Raw genomic sequence first — 15,886 nt, 5'->3', positions numbered from 1 at the left:
CCTATGGATGTATCGTCAGGGTCATAGAGCCTTTCTACCAGCGGGCGGACCACGAGGGTATTAACGCGCGGGCTTGTCAGTTGTTTGGCTGTATAGGGATCCTCTGATGTTGTCATTGTTTAGTCAAGAGCGCTGCAATGGCATTTTATATTGTGAAGGCGCCCGTGATGACTTACCGATGCTAGCGATGATGAGGGCTCGCACTCTGGATTATATGCTGGCCAATCAGCATGCTGTTTTGTTATACATAAGACGGTGAGAAAAGAGAAAGGGAAATGGAATTGAGAAGATTTGGATGCGGCAATTGAGGATCAAGAGACTGAAACACTCTGTGACGCCAAGACTCACCGATGGATCGTGGTGAAGATATCTGGAGGCCCTCGTAGCGGCTCATCCTCGTCAGCGAAATAGTCGCCCGCCTCGCTTAGAGCGCTTTCATCAGCTTCGAGGACAGTTGTGCTCAACGCATCTTCGTTTGCAGCATCGTCCATCGCTTATAAGAAGAAGAAAAGGATAGTGGATGTATTAAAAATAAAAAGGATGTTTTGCTAAAAGTATCAAGTCTAAAGATCGGATTTAATAAGAAAAAAAGGAAATTTGTTGCTTGGAAAAAGTCTAAATGCTATTTGGCCCTGACAGACGCCCAGTTTTTTCTACACGGAGGCCTCAAGCTTTTCCAAAACGCTGAGGCAATTACACATGTCAGATTTAGAAGCCCTTTGGCAGTGCTGCAGCTATCACGGTAGCGCCTGCGTCATTTTGGCAAGCTTGAGCTACCTGATCAAGCAAGATGCGAGACGCAAAATGCAGGATGACGACGGGCAGTGCCACAAAATATCAACAGTAGGATACAGAACGAGGGACATATTTCTGTAGACCACCGCTTTTTACAGAAACAAGGGACCTTGAATAATTTTGAGCTAAGGCATGTTGTGCTTTAGCCGAAGCTTGTACTCGTGATATCTACCTATGGGAATTGATCCCGATGCTCTAGCAGGGGATGCAATAGCCAAGAATCCCGGCATTTAGACACATGCACTGGATAACTCCTCGTTCATTTCTATGACCCAGATTGTATAGACAGCCGGCCACCCCTCCTCCAGTAACGTTGGCTTGAAAGAAAGCACTAGTGAAATAGCCTCACATTAGACATCTTTTTGGTTAACATTGCTTGACATAAATTCTGTTTTATAACTCTTTCTTTTTTTTTTTTCTTTTTTTTTTTGTTCATTCATCGTTGCCCTCCTGCCTTTACAGACCAGCGGCCTGGAAGGACTGCTCAAAGTCGGCAATGATGTCGTCAATGTACTCGGTGCCGACTGAGACGCGGATCAGGTCCTCGGTGACACCCGAGTCAACTCTCTCAGCCTCGCTCAGCTGCTCGTGAGTGGTCGTCCAGGGGCTGTGGAGATCATGTTAGTTCTTGTTTGACAACTTTCAATGGCTCGTTTAGGGGCTTCTGGGGACTACTCACTGAATGGCCAGGGTCTTGGAATCACCAACGTTGGCAAGGTTGCTGATGAGCTTGAAGCCGTCAACGACCTTTGCGCCTCCGGCAGCGCCGCCCTTGACACCAAAGCTCAAGACACCGCCAAAGCCTCGGGGGAGGTACTTCTTCGCGTTTGCGTGGTACGGGTGGCTCTCCAAGCCGGGGTAAGAAACCCACGAGACGTGGGGGCTGTTCTCCAGATACTTGGCCACGGCCAGGGCGTTCTGGGCGTGGCGCTCGGCGCGCAGGCTGAGCGTCTCGACACCGAGGATCAGCTGCTGGGCGGCAAAGGGGTTGAGGGCAGCGCCGATGTCACGCAGCTGCTCGACTCGGGCGCGGACGATGAAGGAGACAGCACCAAACGTCTCCCAGAACTTGAGGCCGTGGTAGCCCTCGGAGGGCTCGACGAACTGGGGGAATCGCTTGCCGTTCGCGCCCCAGTCAAACTTGCCCGAGTCGACAATGACGCCGCCGATGGTGGTGCCGTGACCGCCAATCCATTTGGTCGCTGAGTGGACGACAATGTCGGCGCCGTGGTCGATGGGGCGAATAAAGTATCCGCCGGCACCAAAGGTGTTGTCGACCTGTCATTTCCCTCGTCAGTTTTTTTTTTTTCTTTTTTTAAACTTGCAAACAGTATCCCATCGCCAGCCACTTACCACCAGGGGCACGCCCTTCTCGTGGGCGACCTTGGCAATAGCCTCAAGGTCCGGCACGTTGTATCGAGGGTTGCCGATGCTCTCGAGGTACACGGCCTTTGTGTTGTCGTCGATGGCGGCGGCAAGGTCCTTGGGGTCGTCACCCTTGACAAACTTGGTGGTGATGCCGAAGCGCTTGAACGTGACCTTGAGCTGGTTGTAGGTGCCGCCGTAGAGGTTGGTCGTGGAGACGATGTTGTCGCCGGCCTGGGCGAGGGCAGTGAGGGCGAGGAACTGGGCAGCCTGGCCAGAGGAGGTGGCAAGAGCAGCAACGCCGCCTTCAAGGGCTGCTATCCGCTTCTCGAAGACATCGACGGTGGGCTGTGAGAGACGTGTGAGCAAAGCCTTCAGACTGAAGCATTTTCGAGGCACTCACGTTGCCGATGCGGCTGTAGATGTTGCCTTCTTCCTTGAGGCCAAAGAGTCTGGCGCCGCGAGCAGAGTCGCCGAAAACGTAGCTCTGTCACAAAAGAGTTTGTTAGCTGATCACCATGTCTTGTAAGAGGTTTGATCAATTTGAATTGATCGCTGCCCTCTATTGCGCGTCGTAGACTATGCCATATCGCAAAGAGCGAGTCTTTGAGTCGAAGCTTACCGTGGTGGCGTAGATGGGCACAGCTCGAGCATTAGTCGCCGAGTCAGGAGTGTGTCTAGAGAACGAGTTAGTTGTCGCGATTCCTCTTCTCTATTGCTTGATTGCATTTTCGAGACTTTTTCTGCTTTTACATCTTCGATATATTGCAGAAGAAGCTCAAACCTGAAGCTTTCGCAACAGCTCCTCTGGCCATGGAATTGTACAGTAAGCCGATACTGCGAAGCTGCTGCCCCGCGCTTGTGCCGTGCCAGCAATTGAGTTTAGGAAACAAAAAAACTTACCCCGCGTGGAGTTGGAGAGTCGCAAAGTTCTTGCTGTTGCCCGCCATTGTGATCAACGCTCGATGCTGAAAGTGTTTCAATAAAGAATACGAGATAACAAAGAACTAAAAGGAGTCGACAGAAAATGCGATGGGAGAAAAGAAAAGAAGCGTGAGAAATTTACAGCCTAGAGGGCGGGAATCGGCTCAGAAAGTGCCACCGAGATGTATTTGTATTTATACACAGACAATCTACAGTTCCTCCGGCGTCAAGCATTACACTCCGTGCTAGCAACCTTGGCGGCGCAACCTCGAGTGACCTCTGTCTTACTAAAAAGCCTCTCGCAACTCAAACTAGTAGGGGTCCAGCCGGCGACTAAGCCGTGGCTGTAGAGAGTATTTGCTGCATCGAGCCCTTTTGCTTGACAAAAACAGAAATTGAGCGTTGCGAGAGCTTGAGAGCCTCCACGCCGAGGGTGGGGTCTACGGCCGGTCCCCCCAAGCACGCAATCGTCGTGAGTTCTTAACACACCAAACGGCCTCTTCTCTATGCGTATATCTATACTAGATAGAGGGGTAAACAGCTAGGAGAGAGAAAAGTACTCGTTGATCCTGGTTCCTACGGGGGAAAGGCGCCCCCTCAGCCTTCTTTTGGCGGCCGGTTTTCGCTCTTCGCCCGTCTATCTCCCCCCATCGGATCCATCCACCGCGGCCGTTCCCTGCTGGTATGGCTATGGTTCGCCGAATTTAGCCAGCGTATCAGATTCTTATTTTTCTTGGAGAGCTAACTCGCCTTGTAGCGGCAGATGGCTGCTTCCATGGTCTGACTGTTTGAGACTTTTATTAATGCTGAGAGGCTTCGTTTTCTTATTCAGCCCTTAGGTAAGGAACCTTTCAGCCATGGCACAGGCTCAAATGAAGTAATAGACATTTATAAAACTGCTTGCGTAGAGTTATTGTGTCAAGTGATACTGATCAACCGCACTTGATAGGTAATTAGCCATCGACCAGCCAATGAATCGGGCTTGTCTGGAATTGCATGGAAATAGTCCCGATTGCCTCTTCTAGCGAAATAGGGAAATCCTTGAGAGCGCTGACGGCTCAAGGAGCTCGAGTGGGTGTGACTGGGAATGGGCTCGCCTAGTGCTGTGGAGCGCTGAATACGTGTATTAAGTCCGACAATCCATCCATCCGACTATCGTGAAGGTTAGGTAAGATTAGCTAGTGGGATTTCCTTCTCAACTCTTACCAACTTCTTTCAATGCTCTGAACAAGTAGGTTTCTTATGATTACTTCTACGGTACGGTTAACTGGCTCATGTCTTTTGGCCATATCGCGGGAATGGCAAATGTCTTGATGCATGATAGGCTGTTAATTGAGCAAAACGCTTGCCATAGGAACCAGTTTTAAACCCAACGTTTCTAATAACTATCTGCCCAACTAGCAAATGCCGCCTGCTTACCAAAGACGCCCGTTATCCAGCCCTTATTATGCCTCCAGTCATCATAAGCCATGCTAAACGTAACGCCACGGTGCCATGTAACCCCAGCTCAGCTCTCCCCTAACCGGTAGTCCGACGCTACATGTATCTAGATCTGATGCATGAACCGAAAAGAAGACAAACCCAAAAATGCAACGCTCAGAGCTCCACGTCTCCAGTGCCACGTCCCCTGCCCGGTAGTTTAATCTGCCCGCTGCCGCCCTTGAAGATCTCCTTTGTGGCAAGGATGGCGGAGAACATCCACAGACTGAACTGCACCGCTGCCAAAACCGCAGCACCACGGCCAGCCATGCACACCGGGCCGTTGCAGAAGGCCAGATCGCCAAGGCATATGGCCACGGCGATGAACCCCGAAAAGTAGAATATGCAGTTTGTGGCTTCGACGCCTAGAGATATCCTTGGTCGTATGGCGCGGGAGGCGAAGCGCGGCGTGAGTTCGATGTAAAGGACGGAGGCGAGCGTGAAGATCGGACAGAATAGAAGAAAGTTGATGGACGGCGGCGTGGAGAGATGAGACCCCCTGAGATGCCAATTGACGACTATAAAATTGATTAGTTTGAAAGCAAACAAAAAAAAAATGGTTGGAAGTGCTATGAAAACGCACCGTATGCTGTCAAGCCGATGCTGGCAGCGGCCATGATGCCCTGGAGGGCCCGGACGCAGATGATGAGTGTTCGCGGCTTGACGGGCATGGTGAACATGGCGAAAATATCCTAGCCGAAGAAGCTAAACAGAAGTAAAATATTTATAGAGAGCCTCAGAACCGGCCATAGTCGGCGTGATAGCTTATTATTGGCATTAGGTGGTAGAATAAAGCTTCATGGTCGTACACTAGCGGGGATGTCTAAGACATTTTGAATTACAAGGCCAAGGGAGGTGAAAAGGGCGATTCGATCAAGCAAATTGTACACGCAGCTTTTTGAGTGATACGCGTCTCCAAGAAAAGGAAAAGTACAAGACTACTATAAAATACCTGATACATTGTCGACTCTCTTATAGTGCAGCGATCGTCCATCTCGAGTAACGTAGGATACCGGTCTCAGATATCGTGAGATGAGGCTTATACATGTCTAGCTAGCCATGAGATTATGACCGAGAATGGCATTAGAGCCTCACCTTGATTCGTTTCAAGCGAGAGAAAATGTGTAATCGATGATGCGATGGTTTCATGGTGATACAGGGACAGCTTTGACAGCTTATTTATAACTGGTCTCGTCTTAGCTTTACAACGTGGCACATGGGTCACATCGGCAAAGAAGCTCGAAACGGGCTCAACCTGGGTGGCCTTGTGCGTTGTATGAGACGCATTGAATGCCAGCCCCGTGAAAGTTTGAGTCTTTTTCCTTCTTCGAGATCTCGATGATATTGAATCTTTTAAGCGTGCTGTCTTGGAGGATGGATGGCAGTTGATTGACTGAAATTGGCGCAAGTGTAGGGTAAGTGGCATATATGTGCTCAGGTGGTGCTACCTTGTACTGATAGCAATCTATACAACGTATATATAAAACGGCCGAAAGCATTGGTCTACTACCTCTCTACCTAGCTATCTCTTACTGTACAGGTGCTTAGGTAGGTATGTATGTGTCTATCTGTAGACGTTGTGAGAGATCCCGTCAGCATCAACGTTGTCCTCGGCTTTCAGAATGCGGGATAACGCGGGGAAAAGCGCTACTGTCTATTGCTAGGTGACTAATATGGCTCCAGCATCTAACAGTAAGTGGTAATGAACACGTTTCTAGCCCCTAACCAGCTGTAAAGCCATGGCTTGTGAGGGGACGGATAAGAAACCCTTTTACAGAAGACTGTCCGCGGCGTCTCTCTAAAGGGTCTGGGGTTTCACATGCCGAAACAAGACGCTATGCCGAATAGCAGCGACATGATTGGCCCCAGAGCTGCGGACGTCCCTGGAACCGAGGCCCACCGCCGTGCTTTAGCGGAGGACTGTTAAGCCAAAAGCTGCCTGGCCGCCAAGTTGCTCCCCCAGTTGCCCCGGATTCCGAGGGATTACGAAATAAAAAAGGCATCATTGGACGTAAGATGGAAACAACTGCTGGCAACTACTGGTATAGAAAGCAATTGAACAAAAAACAAGGACGGCAGCAACAGGCGATGATATGGAAAACAACATATCCAGAGACACAAAATAGGATCCGCTTCGCCTGCTGTGGGAACACAAGCGTCGCCACCGAGTGGTTGTTATTCCCCGAAACAGCCGACGTCACTACGGGATCCGGACTTTTGGCCTGGCTGTGCTACGTTGTGGCCCGGACTTTGCGGCGCCGTTTGGCTGGAATAGACGACGATTCAGAAACTTCTCAAGTGAAAGAGTTTGAAGAGAAAAAATTGGTGAGTGCTGAGGCTGATGCGAGCTGTCAAAGGCTCAACTAAACCCGGCATGTTGAACTGCCAATGTGATTTGTAGAAGCATTGGAGTAATACGGAGACGGGGAGTCGGGCACATTAAAGAACCACCTGAGGGAAAAACGTTATATTAAGCCATCAGTACACATGTACCAATACTTAACGTTGATGGGATATACTCGTATAGTTGCGCAAATTGACTTAACGCCATTCATACAATATTAGTTGTCGTATACTCTGTATAGCAGACTCAGATCTCGCATCCATCTTATTTAGTTTCCAGCGGCCAAGACAGACGGACTGCGGAACACCAGCCCGCCGTGAGAACCTTGAACGCCCTCTATCCGCTGTCCACGGAGCTCTAGCCCACTACAAGTCCGCTGGTGGGAACGCCTCAGTGGGCGGCTGGCCGCTATTAGTAGCTGCCGTCGCAGCGCTAATGGTTTCTGTACTTGGCTAGATTTTTTTGGACTGCGCGAGCCACCAACGACCAAAATCTGGGGCTGCCGAGGCCCTCGGCCGGCCATCCTTTTTCAGCAGCCCATGTTTCGTTAAACCTCCACCTTTCTCTCCCAGCCTCAACTCCAGATCTGGATTCCTTCTTTGTATTCCGCTTTCCTAGTTACATTTCCCTCTTTCAGTAATCTCACTTTTCCCCTCCTTTCTTTGGCTTGCACGTCGCCTTTTTCTCTTCACTCAATCTCGATTCTCGTGCACGTCACGAGCGTTGCAGGAACTCGTCTCATCAACACGCGGCCACTTTAACTCACAATCTCCGACACAATGGCTACCAAGGACGTAGAGGCGTACATCAAGAAGCTGTCAACTCCGCCGGCGCCCGGAGCTCTTCACGGCGTTGCCCTCCCCGGCACAGAGCGCCCTGGTCGCACTCCCATTTACCGCCACCACAAGATTGGCGATGGTGCACTTTTGACCACGTTCTACCCCGAGGTTCAATCAGTCCACGACCTGTTCGAAGCCTCTGTCAAGAAGCGCCCCAACAAGCGCTGCCTGGGCACCCGCCATTGGAACGCAGCTACGCAGTCATGGCAGGATCAGTATGAGTGGGAGACGTACGCCGAGGTCGCTGAGCGCCGCAAGAACCTGGGAGCTGGTATCGTCGAAATCCACAAGGCCAACGGTCACAACGCGGATAAGTACGGCGTTGGTCTCTGGTCTCAGAACCGCGCCGAATGGCAAATCACCGGTAAGCTGATCACTGCGCATTGCAAAGCTTCCCAGGCGCAACAATAGACCGAAGAACTAACCAACCTGTCTTATAATAGATCTTGCACTTGCATCACAGTCTCTCTTTGCTGTGTCGCTCTATGAGACTCTCGGCCCAGACGCCTCCGAGTACATCATCAACCACGCCGAACTTGCCTGCGTCGCCTGCAGCCTGCCTCACATCCCTACCCTCCTGAAATTGGCGCCTCGAATCCCTACCCTTAAGCTGATTATCTCTCTCGATGAATTGGAGCAGGGTGAACAAGAGGGCCTGACCAAGAAGTCCGTCTTGAACAAGATTGCTGCTCAGCACGGCATCAAGATCTACTCCTTCAAGGAGGTGGAGGAGATTGGTGCCGCATCGGGCCGCCCCATGCGCCCGGCTGGCTGGGAAGATCTCTGCACAATCAACTACACCTCGGGAACCACTGGCGCGCCCAAGGGCGTTGTCATCACCCATGGCAATGCTGTTTCTGCCGTCTCATCGAGCCGCCTGCAGGGTTCCGTGACACATAAGGATGTCCACCTGTCCTATCTGCCTCTTGCTCACATCTACGGCAGAATGGTTGACCAGGTTGCCCTTTCCGAAGGTGCTAGCATTGGCTTCTTCCGCGGCGACATCCTGGGGCTGGTTGATGACATGAAGATTCTCAAGCCCACAGGTTTCATCTCTGTCCCCCGGTTGTTCAACCGCTTCAACTCGGCGATCCGAACCGCCACCATTGAAGCCGAAGGCGTCAAGGGCGCGCTCTCTCGAACCGTCATCAACACCAAGAAGGCCAACATGCGCCTGCCGCCCGGACAAGCCAGCAACACGCACTTCCTCTACGACCGCATCTGGACTCCTAAGGTCAGGGCTGCTGTGGGTTTGGACAGGGCCCACTCCATGATCAGTGGTAGCGCTCAGCTGGACCCCGACGTTCAAGAGTTCCTTCGCGCCGCCTTTGGCAACAACTTTAACCAGGGATACGGCTTGACCGAGTCATATGCCGTCGGTACCGTCCAGGTGCCCGGAGATTTCGGTCTTGGCAACATTGGACCCCCAACTGGCTGTGTCGAGATCTGCTTGGAGTCTGTACCTGAATTTGAGTATACCGTCGAGGACAAGCCCAGCCCTCGCGGTGAGCTTCTTCTCCGCGGCCCGTGCATCTTCCGCGAGTACTACAAGAACGAAGAAGAGACTAAGAAGGCCCTCGACGCCGATGGTTGGTTCCACACTGGTGATATCGCAGAGATTGATAAGCTGGGTCGTTTCAAGATCATTGACCGCAAGAAGAACGTCCTCAAGCTGTCCCAGGGTGAATACATCTCTCCCGAGCGTATTGAGAACGTCTACCTGGGCAACACCAACCTGATTGCCATGGCCTATGTTCACGGTGATGCCAAGGAGTCTACTCTTGTCGGTGTCTTCGGTATCGATCTGGAGAACTTCCCTCCGTGGGCCAGCAAGATTCTCGGCGAGACTGTCACCGCTGATGACCGTGCCGCCCTCAAGACAGTTGCCAACCACCCCAAGGTTAAGCAGGAGTTCCTCAAGGTCTTGAACAAGATTGCACAGAAGCAAAAGTTCAACAGCTTTGAGCGTGTACGAAATGTCTACCTCGATATCGAGCCTTTTAGCATCGAAAACGAGCTTTTCACACCCACGTAAGTTATAAAACAAAACCATTATATATCAATTAAGAGTGATTTGCTAACTTGACGATAATAGTCTCAAGCTGAAGCGCCCTCAGACTGCAAAGGCCTTCCGTACCCAGATCGACAAGATGTACGAGGAGATTGCTGCCGAGGCCGGCCCTGCTCCTAAGCTGTAAAAATATAGATCGCGCGGGAGGTGTATATGAATAGGCATGACGATGTTGAGCGATATTCTTGTTACGTTTTTATGTTTTGGATAGCTACTAGCTGCTTCAACTCGGTTACCCAGCTACCTGCTGATGTGGTGGCTGTGGATAGAAAGAGGCTGGAGGCATTGTATTGCAGCACGTTGGCGGCATACTTTTATTTATTTTTCTTGGCTATGTATCATGTGTTTGTCGAGAATCAGCGCGAGAGGCTTTATGAATATAAAGTAATAAAAAGAAACTTAATTCAAGAGTCTGGAAGCTCTATAATGTTGAAATCTTGCGTTATGATATGTAGTACTGTTTTGAGGCTAGGAAGGCTTGGGGAGCCTGATGTTAACGCGCATCTATTCACAGCCTTTCCTCTCTTTAGACAGCTAGATCTAGGCAAGTTACAATATGAAAATGACTTCTAGTCGTTTAAGCAGTTTCGTTTTCGATCGAAAGAGCTAGGATAGAAGAGTTATGTCAAACAACGGCATGGCTCTTGTTTCTGTCATATGGTTTTAGGTAAACACTAGTGACAAATAATGCGACTCGAGCGATTCGTCTAGAAGCTTATTTGTCTAGATGTCCTGCGTTTCCGTCTTTGGAGTATCTTGTCACTTTTGAGGTGGAACATATTTCTTTTATGGAACATTTTAAATATAAGAAAGACGGAAATTGCTTATGATAGCAATTAAAATAATATATCGGCATATTCAGATCTTTAAATGATTTTTCATATCTATTGTTAGCATTTTTTCAATGTTACATAACAAAGCTGTCGGGCGCGCCTCTTTTTGTGGATCATGCCAGATCGACGTCACGCTGGATCTCGCATGTCGGTGAATAGCGCATCTTATTTGTCGCAGTTGTATTGGAATACCCCTGGCCAAGGAGACTTTAGTAGAGAAAGGTTAAATCTGTTTAACGAGCATATATTTGCTTTAGAAAAATATGTATGAATATGGATATGTTTATTAGTGTAGGACAACTGTGTTTAACTTATGGCTGGAAGCATTAGCTGAGAGCATTACGCGACAGTACTTGGAGAAGGATAACATGTCGCAAAGGAGCTTTCAGGAGATCTTAAGCTGTATTCTTCAACTCTAGAGCAATTCGATCCGATTAAACATTAATCCCAGCTGAAAGAGGGAAATATATCGCGATTGAACTGTAAGCTTTTGCACCTTATAACATAGGGGATTTTAGGCTTAAAACAATGAATATAGTGTTTTTAACAGAAAATAAACATCTTTTTCAACTTAAAAGAATAATAATACTTCTTTATATTGAAAGTAAGGGTTCTTAAACTTTATGAGCTTTATAATCCTAGCTGAGGCCAATATAACTTTAATTTATTACGTAAACTGGACTCACGTGACATCCCAACCTTTAGCTTCTCCCTAGCCGTGTTCTAAGACCCCCTTCTTACGTATGCCTTGGCTTAAGAAGAAACCTGAGAGCTTTAAACGTGTGGGCACGCGATGGGGTAAGTCTTATATCCCTTTGCACCGCGCCCATAGAGCCCGAGATCCATTCGCCTGCTTGAGATGCCCGCCCGAGCCTCGTGGCGAGCCGGCCCTCTCCATGAGCCTCGTGCTTACCTCTGGCGCCTCCAGGCCCCCGGTCGTTGAGGTTGTCGACTTGACTGAAACGCCGCCACCATCGCCGCCGTCTTTGGGCCATATCGCAAGCGGAAGTCGAAATAGCATTGGTCAGCCTTTGCTTGAGGCACAACGCCAGCAACATGACCGCGTTTCTGCGGGTGAAGAACCGCCGTTCAAAAAGAGACGCGTGGACCTCTCCTGGGCCGAGAAGCAAACAACTGCCTGCCAACAGGTCTCGCCGTATGTCAGCCGAGGCTTGGCGGACCTATCATCATCCGACTATATAATTGATGAGATTGCGATAAGAGTATGGGATATTTAGAATATTTAAGGGTCTTGGAGAGATTTGCTAACTATGTCAACAGGCCGTTTCTATATTTGCCAAGGATCCGGTGTTTATTTCCCGATTGGATGAAAACGACTATGCACTGCCTGCCAACGATGAGTGGACGGCTATAAAAGCCAAAATGATTGTTACAGATTTATCTCGGAAACCTGTAGGTGGAATCAAAGAAGGAGAAAGCTTATATCTATATTTATTTGAGCTAACACTGCTTGCCAGGAATATCAACTTCATCCAGTGACAGAGCCAGCAGCCGCCGAGTATCACTTCGTGCCAGTGGAGGGTCCACCGCCAACGCAGGGCGAAGATGCGCCTGAGGTGCATATGCCAGACGTCCAACAGCTGGAGACGCCCAAAACCGACATACTCGAAAGTACTACACCTGCAATGCACTGGAGCCGCTGGAAGCCGCTTCCCAGATGCGGTCCATCGTCAAACGCATGGTTTGCTCTCGAACAACGACCTTACCAAACAGCATCGGATCGCGACCTCATTGCGAAAGGTGCCAGCTTATACCGTGACCTACAACAAGAGATGAGTGAGCCAATGGTCTACCATGTGGATTTCACTTCTGATGAGATTCGGCAAATCAAGGAGTGCCTTTCGAAATATCTTCCTCCAAATGCCCCTGCTATTCCTGAGAACTTGGCGCGGCTATGCCTTCAGTTTGATGTTCCTTCAATCAATGGCACCACCCTGCCTTATCGAACGGTTAAGGATATTCGGAATTACTGCTCAGATGTACTCGCGAACAAGGCGACACCACCTGATAAAGCTCAAATTCTGACGCTAGATCCAAGCGTTCAGGATCCTCGATCTCAGCAGGAGAGTAGGCGTGCTAGTCGATTGGCAACTTTGCTGCTGGCCCGTGAAACAGAAGGAAACCGTGGGTTTGGGTCGATGCGTCAATATGAGAACTTTCAAAACGAATTCAAAAAGGTCCATGAGGATAGCCTGACTCTGGTTGCAGAATACACAAACTGTGCCGGAGACATTGCGACGACAACCTGGGTTCCGGATTGCAATGTTCTATGCGGCACGACGGTGCACTCTGATAGCCATAATCAACAATATAACAAGCCTGGGAACTTGCTGCTTTGTTCGACCAAGTTGGGTCAGCTGAAGGCGTTTCCCGACCATCGGATTCCGCGACCGCTGGTTGACAAGGGAGAAAATTCCACCGTGGCCATGCGCCAAAGCCAAGATCCGTGGCTCTACTCATCAGTCGTGTGCTCTGATTACGACCATGTTCTTGGCTTGGCATACACTTCCAGCTTCGACAAAACAGTCAAAGTTTGGAAGGTTGATGAGACGGGCAGCAACATGACGGCGTTGGCTACTTGGTATTTTGGGGGCAACGTCAACTTTGTTGCCGCGGCCAAGGACGGCTCTGGACGCGTTGCTGCTGCGGCCGACGTCCCAACGGAGGCTGTTCGAGTATATACCATCAACAGGAACGACATTGCGAATAGCTCCTACGTGTCTTTTTCTTGCACGCGTACCGATGCTGATGACTCTGATAAGTGGGCATATTATCCTGCCACTTTGCAATGGGGCCGCTGCTGGAGGAGCAGGCATCTGCTAGCTGTGGGATACTCTCCTCGGAGCTTTTCTGGAGAAGACCTTGACATCCCAGAAGACAAGCGGAACTCGGGAGAGATCACTCTCTGGGACGCCGCGCTGAACCAACGAGTTACTGTTCTGACAGCGACAACGGCCAACTTTTTCGAGGTGGTTTGGCATCCCACGTTGCCGAGATTCATCGCAGCAACCTCACCCTCTCAGTTGAAAGTTGTACCTGGCGTGCGGACACAGATCCATCTGTTTAGAGAACAAGATGGCGCCTATGCCGAATATCACAACCTTGACTGCTTTGCAGCAGATATAAACGAACTGACATTCATGCCCAACTCCTCAAGTCATGCATATGTCACTGCAGCGTGCACAGATGGTAAAGTGTACGTCTGGGACACTGCTCAAGGAGACAGCCCTGTGCACATACTGCAGCACGGCCGCCCTTTGGACGAGTACTATGAAGACCGAGAGAAGGAAGATACCGGAGTGAAGTTTACGGCTTGGGGGAATAATTTGGATCGATTTTACACAGGCGCCAGCGACGGGACTGTCAAGGTGTGGAATGTGCGTAACAAGCGCAAGCCATACTTGCGAACCCTCCTAGAAGCTCCTGGTCCTATCTCATGCGGCTCTTTTTCTCCTGACCTACGAAAATTAGTCGTTGGAGATGCTACGGGCCGAGTGTTTTTGTTTTCTATTGACAAGGAAGACGAGCCAGAGGCACATTTCATTACGATCCCAGGTGTAGACCGCCAGCTTCGACGCCCTACGCCATTTATACCACACCCCGACCCAGAGCCTCCAGCCCGGAATCCAGCAGGTCCGGAAGGCGTTTACGACGATGAAGATACCCATATTGCTGATTTAGTGAAGCGTACTTTTCTAGACACAAGACAGATTGTGATCAACCCAAATCCTACCATTGGCGCCGTACAAGGGCCAGAATATGCCGCAACAGGTCTCTTCCGCCGAGAGGCGCACCTGAATGAAGATCCAGCAGGCCATTTACTCAGCTACTTTGAAAGAAACCAGAGACAGAGCATCGAAGCCAGCCGCGGTGGGTTCGCCCGCTCGGTACGCAGACTCCGCGACCCTGGAGAAGCAAATGCCGTGATGCAAGGTCGGCACTATACAAACAGGACGCAGGAGCTGGATATAGAAGCCATTTCTGCGGATGATCTTACGGATTTACTTGCTTGCAAGGCGGAGTTGACGATGAGTGAGGTGGATTGCGGGTTTGTATATGAGGAATTGCCGGAGGAGCAAGAAGAAGAGCAAGTAGAGGTGGATATGGATACAGTGCAATGCAATGGGCTGCGAGCGGATAGATTGGGAGATACCATGATATACAGGTGAAGCATATGTAAATTCAAGATTCGTTACGTTAGCAACGTGCCCGCTAGATGGGCTATTAGAACCTATCACACGCAAGATATCCCTTTATCTACTGTCTCAATTGCTGGTGAGAGCGAGGGTGTAATTGTGGAAGATGATACAGTAATGAAATATTGTTTGTAAGGGTCGAGAAACAGCAGACGTGTTCACAAAGCTGGCCTCGATTATTGAAGCAAAAACCGCGCAATATGAACAGTTAAGAAGCCAAAAAAAAAAAAAAAGGAAGATAGAAGAAAAATGCAAAAGAAAAATAACTGCGTCATCCGGAACTCGAATCCGGGCCTCAACTTTTCAGCATGGAAGAGTTGAATCCTAACCCCTAGACCAATGACGCTTTTTATCCTTGTCAGAAGGCCGGCAGTAGACAGCTTATGAAGCTACCAGGGCCTATCGTGACAACTTGTGATGGAAGCCACAGGCACTACTAAATTTATAAAGAGAATTTTTGTTTTGAGGGTGTAGTTTTAAATTCGTTGATGGAAAAAAGAGCTAGCTCATGCATAGCTTACCCAGTAATTCTCAAACTGGAGAACAAGAGGAGGCATACGCAGATAATGTGATAGAAGAGAAAAAAGAAAAAAAGAAACGACACCTGCAGGATTCGAACCTGCGCGTGCGAACACAATGCCTAAGATACCTGTTGATAGCAGGGCATCGCCTTAACCACTCGGCCAAAGTGTCTAACTGTTCATGGAAAGGTCATGTCTTCGATAAGCCTATGAACTGCTCTTCTACGAAGTATGATGGGGATTGATGGATGTCAATAACAACACTCGTGCCTACGATATAACACAATCCTCGCAAATTACAGCGGCACAAGGACTGATAAATCGAAATATCAATTGAGAGAAATAAAAATATCATTGCTGCCCATTCTCGCTTCAACCTTTGTCGTAGCAAAAGTTATCTCCGCTGCATAACCCTTTTTGAGTTCCAATAATCCAAGAATTCAGTTCTACCAATCTAACATCCCATTCAGCCAATTTCAAAGACCGCATAACAAGCAA

The 15,886-nt window shown here is 49.5% G+C and overlaps 4 protein-coding genes across 4 annotated transcripts; 2 read left to right on the top strand and 2 right to left on the bottom strand.

Moving 5' to 3' along the window:
• Window positions 1-1,251: 1,251 nt before the first annotated feature.
• TGAM01_v210432 (O-acetylhomoserine (thiol)-lyase) lies at window positions 1,252-3,110 on the bottom strand (the record flags this gene model as incomplete). Its single annotated transcript, XM_018810221.1, has 6 exons — window positions 1,252-1,402; window positions 1,475-2,073; window positions 2,149-2,508; window positions 2,564-2,647; window positions 2,783-2,837; window positions 3,064-3,110. The coding sequence occupies 6 exons, from the start codon at window positions 3,108-3,110 to the stop codon at window positions 1,252-1,254; spliced, it is 1,296 nt and encodes a 431-aa protein (XP_018656536.1).
• A 1,570-nt stretch (window positions 3,111-4,680) lies between these two features.
• TGAM01_v210431 (hypothetical protein) lies at window positions 4,681-5,234 on the bottom strand (the record flags this gene model as incomplete). The annotated part of the gene is made up of 2 exons (XM_018810222.1): window positions 4,681-5,081; window positions 5,147-5,234. The coding sequence occupies 2 exons, from the start codon at window positions 5,232-5,234 to the stop codon at window positions 4,681-4,683; spliced, it is 489 nt and encodes a 162-aa protein (XP_018656537.1).
• Window positions 5,235-7,686: 2,452 nt separating this feature from the next.
• Window positions 7,687-9,944, top strand: TGAM01_v210430 (AMP-binding enzyme; the record flags this gene model as incomplete). Its single annotated transcript, XM_018810223.1, has 3 exons — window positions 7,687-8,110; window positions 8,190-9,777; window positions 9,842-9,944. 3 exons carry the CDS (start codon window positions 7,687-7,689, stop codon window positions 9,942-9,944), a joined length of 2,115 nt encoding a protein of 704 aa, XP_018656538.1.
• Window positions 9,945-11,546: 1,602 nt separating this feature from the next.
• TGAM01_v210429 (hypothetical protein) lies at window positions 11,547-14,840 on the top strand (the record flags this gene model as incomplete). The annotated part of the gene is made up of 3 exons (XM_024550796.1): window positions 11,547-11,873; window positions 11,932-12,063; window positions 12,129-14,840. 3 exons carry the CDS (start codon window positions 11,547-11,549, stop codon window positions 14,838-14,840), a joined length of 3,171 nt encoding a protein of 1,056 aa, XP_024404469.1.
• Window positions 14,841-15,886: the final 1,046 nt, after the last annotated feature.

Source organism: Trichoderma gamsii (genome assembly GCF_001481775.2).
Source record: "Trichoderma gamsii strain T6085 chromosome Unknown Scaffold_62.2, whole genome shotgun sequence".
NCBI classification, from domain to species: domain Eukaryota; kingdom Fungi; phylum Ascomycota; class Sordariomycetes; order Hypocreales; family Hypocreaceae; genus Trichoderma; species Trichoderma gamsii.
Note: the sequence above shows the minus strand (reverse complement) of the source record. Positions and strands in the feature narration are given on the sequence as shown.